The sequence below is a fragment of the Osmerus mordax genome, chromosome 17 (assembly GCF_038355195.1).
Source record: "Osmerus mordax isolate fOsmMor3 chromosome 17, fOsmMor3.pri, whole genome shotgun sequence".
Classification (NCBI taxonomy): Eukaryota; Metazoa; Chordata; class Actinopteri; order Osmeriformes; family Osmeridae; genus Osmerus; species Osmerus mordax.
In genome coordinates this window covers 3490894-3497746 of record NC_090066.1, presented here as the reverse complement: position 1 = coordinate 3497746, position 6853 = coordinate 3490894, and the positions used below count along the sequence as shown (strand labels likewise).

General features: G+C 45.3%; 1 protein-coding gene across 1 annotated transcript; it reads right to left on the bottom strand.

The window, feature by feature from the left end:
- Positions 1-3246: 3246 nt before the first annotated feature.
- On the bottom strand, positions 3247-6123 carry prl2 (prolactin 2). Its single transcript, XM_067254370.1, has 5 exons — positions 6102-6123; positions 5536-5723; positions 4650-4757; positions 4342-4521; positions 3247-3444 (listed from the first exon to the last, which is right to left on the bottom strand). The coding sequence occupies exons 1-5, from the start codon at positions 6121-6123 to the stop codon at positions 3247-3249; spliced, it is 696 nt and encodes a 231-aa protein (XP_067110471.1).
- Positions 6124-6853: the final 730 nt, after the last annotated feature.

Sequence of the window (6853 nt, the reverse complement as noted above, 5' to 3'; positions counted from 1 at the left end):
CACTTCTGAATCGGAACTTCCGACGGTTGAATCTCTCCTGCAACAATCTATTCCCACAACTAGAGGGTGCCCTCTGAACAGTAAACTCTACTATCATCTATTTACCCCTTCTCCATGTCCCCACCCCCTCTGTTTCTCTGTTTCTATCTATCTATCTATCTATCGTTTCCTAAGGAGAGGAGAGCAGTCTGAACATACCAGCTGCTGCTTCTGTGCTGCCCCTCCTGAACACAGCCCAGGAGCTGTATGATCAGCCTGGGCTAGCACAGAGGGACAGGCCTGGGCAGAACTAGAGGCCCCACACCTTCCAGACTGGGGGGTTCCCCTCAACCAAGGGGGGTACATCAGTCTGTTTTTCCAGTGAAGGTTGATTTGTGTTTGTGTGAGTGGGTTGGTTGGTTGGCTGAGGAGTTCCGATCCAGACAGGCAGGGAGAGATGTGGAGTGGTCCTGAGAGTAGGGCAGGGTGCTGTGCATGCCCCCAGGTGGTCTGCCGTGGAGGTTAGCACCTGGGGCCCTGGTCATGCAGGAGTTAGGAATGGAGCTCATTGAGCTCAGTTTTGTCAGGTCATTTATTTAAGGAGGATTTAGTAAAGAGCCAAAACAGCTAAAAGTCAAAAAGGTTCCCCACATTATCCAGACAACATCCAGACATCTCCCGTTTGTTCCCGTGACTCAGACAAAATTAGAACAAATGTCCTGTCATGAGCTCCACAGCCAGACTTCGTCTGTCAACACACGGTAAGCACGCAGGCTCCGAGCACATGTCACCCTGTGTCAAAGCTCAGATGTGCCCACTGAACCAAAACAAAAGCAATTATTTTCACTTGGAAGCAATCCAGCCTCAGTTTATTATTGGAGCAGCATTCAATTGCAGAGGCTTTGTGAATATTGATGCCATCTACACAGATAATAATTCGAGTTAGACAATAAAACTGACACTTGGATAAATCGGTCTGTATTTGTCTTAATGCTTAACTGTATCACAGTGACATTGGTTACAAAGAGTCATGAAATTAAATATTTTGCTTGTCTGACTAGGAATGGTCAAGGATGGTTGGAGGTGCTGTTAAAAAAGACCTGAGGCTTGTGAGTGTGTGTGCGTAAGTGAGTGTGTATGAGTGTGTGTGAGTGTTGACTAGGAAAGTGTCACATGCCTGACACCTACTGTGGTTACTCATACTAGTGCACTCAGTGTACAGTTAGAATCATTTGATGCTGGGATATACAGAACAGACAATAGAGGGGGGTGCATTTCACGACAGGCTTGTTGTATTCCTTCTTGCCATGAAATGCACCCCCTGCTAACTCTGACTAGGAAAGTGTCACATGCCTGAAACTTACTGTGCTTACTCATACTAGGGCCCTCAGTGTACAGTAAGAATCATTTGATGCTGGGATATACAGAACTGACAATAGAGGGGGGTGCATTTCACGACAGCTTCTTGTATTCCCTCTTGCCATGAAATGCACCCCCTGCTAACTCTGACTAGGAAAGTGTCACATGCCTGAAACTTACTGTGGTTACTCATACCAGTGCCCTCAGTGTACGGTAAGAATAATTTGATGCTGGGATATACAGAACAGACAGTAGAGGGGGTGCATTTCATGGCAGGCTTAATGCACCCCCTGCTAACTCTAACTAGGAAAGTGTTACATGCATGAAACTTACTGTGCTTACTCATACTAGTGCCTTCAGTGTACAGTAAGAATCATTTGATGCTGGGATTTACAAAACAGACAATAGAGGGGGGTGCATTTCACGACAGGCTTGTTGTATTCCTTCTTGCCATGAAATGCACCCCCTGCTAACTCTGACTAGGAAAGTGTCACATGCCTGAAACTTACTGTGCTGCGTTTTTGTCTGGTTGAGCTGCAGAGAAATGTTTGTCCTGTGTGCTGACTGCCAGAGTTCATGCCCTGACACTTTGATACACACACACACAAACACACACACACGCACACACACCCACACACACACACCCACACACCTAGAGTATGATCAAGCTGCCTACATACGTTGCCTGGTATATAAATGTTACATGTTACTTCTTCATAAGAAATTCTGAAAATCCATACCTATCATATTTACTATGCACCATGACTACAGTCAATTTAATTGTATGGGTTTGGCTCTTGTGTTTAATTTTTTGCTTGTGTCATTTGTGCTGCCTGTGACTGCTCTTCATTAACCATAAAGATATATTGAACTAACTTAACTGAACTGAACTAGCACTAATTGCATTAGCTACCATTGAATATATAACTAAAACATTCTAGTATTGTTCAAACCATATGGATTCCTAGTCTTTATAGCCTTAAACCAGACATGAACTTCAACTGACCATGAACTGAAATATACACAATAATCAAGGGAGTGACACATACTGCTGCATTCACTGCTTTATTTAATGTACTGTATGTAAGATAGTTTTTTCTCTCTTTGTTGCCATTCATCCCTCCATCTTGCTTGTATAAGCTACTACAGTAGAGTATAGTTTATATGGTCACCACAGTTTATCATGCAACGCATTAATTCTGGATCTTCCTCAGGCTCTATGAGCTCATTCAAGTTTTTATCAAACAAATAATAAACACAATTGTGAACATTTACATCAGTAATAATTAAAGTAAACACATTTACTTAAATACACACATACATGTATAAATAACAGCAAGGTGGATCTTAAATGTGAAGAGTTAGGGAACTGTTTTTACCAGAGTTGGGACATGATATTTTCTGGCATGTGTTTCTGGTTCCGGTTTCACCTGAACTAATGTACCTTGGGAGAGAAGCTGTGCATGTTAGTGTCCTTCCAGACACCAACATGGCCGCCAGAAGAACGGAATCACAAATCATTTTGTGGCTCCCCACTGTATGACACCATCCCCCCTGACATCCAGTCAGAACACTTACAGTATACTTTTACCATTGATAGTGAAAGTAATAAATACAAAAATAAACATGTTGGAAAGATTCACATGCGCAATTCAGTCAATATTGAAATCTCATGTTTCACTATGTAGTGTCAAGAGGCAAGAGCTCAAATTCTCACTTCACATACTAAGATGACAGGCAAGGTAACTATATTTTCAAGATGTCAAATGGTTCTGAAGTGTGTCAGGGTTCCTTCCGACAGTAAACAAGGCCTGTGTAAGTGGTGAGCACACAGCTGACAAAGGGGAGGGGGGGGGGGTAGTGGCAGACGGGGAGACAAGAAATGACGTGTTCAGCAGGACGGTCGTCTCAGCAGCCGTGCTCGGGGACGATCCCACACTTGAGGATCTTCAGGTAGTTCTGGACTTTGTTGGAGTCTCGGCGGAAGCAGAACAGCAAGTCGTGGTCGCTCATCGGGCGAGACTCGTCGCTGACGGACGACGGAACCAACGCCGCCGGAGACGACAGGCCGCTGAGGGAGTTACTCATCATGCCAAGGTGCTGCATCTGGAAGGAGGCTCACACACACACGCAGAGGCACACACACGCACCGGACACACCCATGCACCGGACACACACACGCACCGGACACACCCACGCACCGGACACACACATGCACCGGACACACACACGCACCGGACACACACACAGGTCAGTGGAGCATCATAAACAAAATTATTTCAGGATCCATGCGACTCAAGAAGACTTCAGCAGTTGACTCATGAACGGTCTACTGATATGGTGAGATGAACCCCTCTAGGCGACCGAAGCCCGTCCCCGTGACTTCCTGTGTCACATGCTGGGCAGCTCGCAGGCAGAGTGCTTCTGTCTAGAGATGCAGGTGAGTCAGAAGTTCTTCCAGGCTCTGTCTGCACTGTGTCACTGGCCATCAGGCTGCACTCGCTGTGGGACATCCGAGGTTCACTCTGCTTTCTTCAACTCACTCTATCTTTCCCTCTTCCTCAATCACCCCTCTGCCCCCCAGCCCATCCCCCTAATCATTTCTCTCTCTCTTTCAGCTTTTTCTCTGTGATTCTCTCTTTCCCTCTTGCTCCACCTCCCTCCCTTTTTCTCTCTTTGTGATTCAGAGCATCCTTCCAGCAACATTTAGACATCCATAATGAGGATTATGGATCATCTGCGAGTTAACTGTCCAATTAAAAAAGCCTTCAGTGACACGCAACCTCGTTTCATTTGCAAGAGCCGTAGCAGCTCTGACTCAAGTTTTTACTGGACTGACGCACACAGGACGCAAAAGACATCCGACGTCATCCTACATCAGACAAACAACTAAACTACTCATTTGTAGCGGATGATAATGATCTGAATGTGAGGACCAAACGTTGACTAGGCTTCTTTGAATCACAGGCACACACACACACACACAAACACATAAACACTTACCTTCTCGGCCACCTTCTCAACACCCTTGCGTAGCTCGTGCACCATGTCGCTCATCTCCAGAGCCTTGTTGGAGCTGAAGTTATTGAAGTCGTGGTGGTGAGCTATGTTCTGGTGGAACTGCCAAAGAGGATCCCTCCAAGCCACCAGCAGCTTCAGAATCACCTCCGCCAGCTCTTCTCTCTAGCGGAGGAAGACATGGAGGAGGTGGATATGAGGGATCTAGATGAGGGGTAAGGTATAGGGTTGGGGGTTAGGGCGAAGGGCGAAGGGTTAGGGATATGGAGGTTTAGGGGTTCATTTGCACTCACGGTCAGTCTCTGCGCATTTTCCTTTCCATTGGGTGTGAGGATGGATGAGGTGTGACAGATGCGGTTGACTCTGCCTATGTGATTCTTGCTGGGGAGGAAGTAATGTTCCTGGTGGAGGGGAAGATGAGAGTCATCAGGAGGGCAGGAATACAGGGAGGCATAAGGGCAGGAGGGTTGGGTCAGAGGATGGTCAAAAGATGTAGACAGGCAAGTTCATGATTGAGATTTCTGAACCAACAAGATGCAAAGAGAGAATGACAATGATTATGGATAACAATGACTTTTAGACTAACACACTTGAAGAAGATAACGTTTACAGTAATTGTAAATATGAACAACCAATATAACTGTGACACAATTAAATTCCATCAACAAACCAATTATACCAATATATAATAGAGATTATTATAAATTGTCAAATTTGTAAAACATAAAAAAAATTATATTTTTACATTTTATACTTATAAATGCACAAATAAGAACAAGATAATATAGACTTAGAAACTTACAATAATGAACAACGTTGTGACAGATATTTAAAACGTAAAAATCTCAAATGAACGACCAAGATTGTGAGCATGGGCGGTGCTAAGGAGGGGCTAGCAGGTGCTTCAGCACCCCCAAAAAAAAACAAAGCACCCCGATAGCACCCCCCAAAATGTTGCTAATTTATTACTAGTATTTATATATCTTATATTGCGCAGCTCCCGCTGTCAATAATCTAGCACCCCCTCAATCCGCTCAGCACCTGCATTAAAAATTCTCTGGCGCCGCCCCTGATTGTGAGAGATATTTCAGACTTGTAAACTAACAATAAAAAGCAACACAAATACAGAAATAACAAACTGAAAACTATCAATGAGACAGAGACATAAATAAGCCTTACGAATTCAGAGTGCAGGTCGCTGGAGATTCCGTGCATCCGGGCGGAGTGCTGGATGACTCGTTCGAACAGGTCTGCCAGTGAGAGGATGTGGCACCCGGTCTGGCCGTGGGCACAGATAGGAGCTCCGCTGACCTGGCACAGCCGGGCACGCAGCTCCAAACACACCAGGATCATGAGGACCACTGACACTGGCAGAGAGACAGAGAAGGACAGGGAGGGAAAGAGAGCGAGAGAGGCGGAGATGCAAATAGAACAATATTGAAATTCCACCTGATGTAGCATAACTGACAGCATGAATGAAAAAAACTAAGACTAAGTAAGAAGAAGAAAAAAGAAGAAAAATACAAAGAAGCAGAGCGAGTGAGATTGAGAGAGATCAAAGAGGTGAGTTGATGAGAAGACTGGGACAGAATAGAAAAGAGAAGAGGTGCAAAATGGATGAAGGGAAAAAGATGAAGGGAAACACACAAAAAGATGCTAGTTCCACCAGCCCTGTGCAGGAGGGGCCCATGGATTGCATGCATAGTCTGGGGCTGGGCTCCACGGGGCTCCCTGGAGGTAGCTACCTGGCGCGAGGTTCCTTGACATTCTGATGGCTGGCTGGATCCTGTGCTGCTGGAGATTGACTGTGGAGGCTGGCTATTTAAAGTGATACAAAGTTTAAGGCAAAGGTCCCTCTCTGACATCTGTGATGATTCCACATGTATTTATTACCAGGAGGGGAGGGAGGGATGGACGGGGGGAGGGATGGAGAGAGGAAAGGAAAGAGAGAGAGAAAGAGAGAGTAAGGATAGGGAAATAGACCGCATGGTAGTGGCAGACATGGTGATGTATTTTCACAAATCATTTATTTCACCACAGCCTATGTCAATGGAATGAGGCCACCTCAGTAGAAACACTTAATGATATTCATTCACAAAAAAAATATTCAGATGAACTGTACAGTGTCATTCTTGTGTACTCTGTCATGCCATCATCTATGCAATTGTTTACGGTCCAGTCATTCATGGTATGCACTTATTACTGACACATTTGTAACACTGAAAAGCTTTGTTTTTCGTAAATCTGAGTATAAACCGCACTGGAATATAGGCCGCACTTGACAGGGGAACAATGATACCAAGCAATGAACGAGTATGGACCTAGACTGGGCTTGTACCATTTCCTTTGCCATTACACTGGCTTTTAGTCGAATGGCTACAGTACTCCCGGCTCTCCCGGCATCTCGCTGGGCTGTGATCCAGGACGCCATATTCATCTCTAAATTTGGCCAGCGGCAGCGTTGTGCTCGACCAGTGGCTCTGGTCGAGCCACTGGT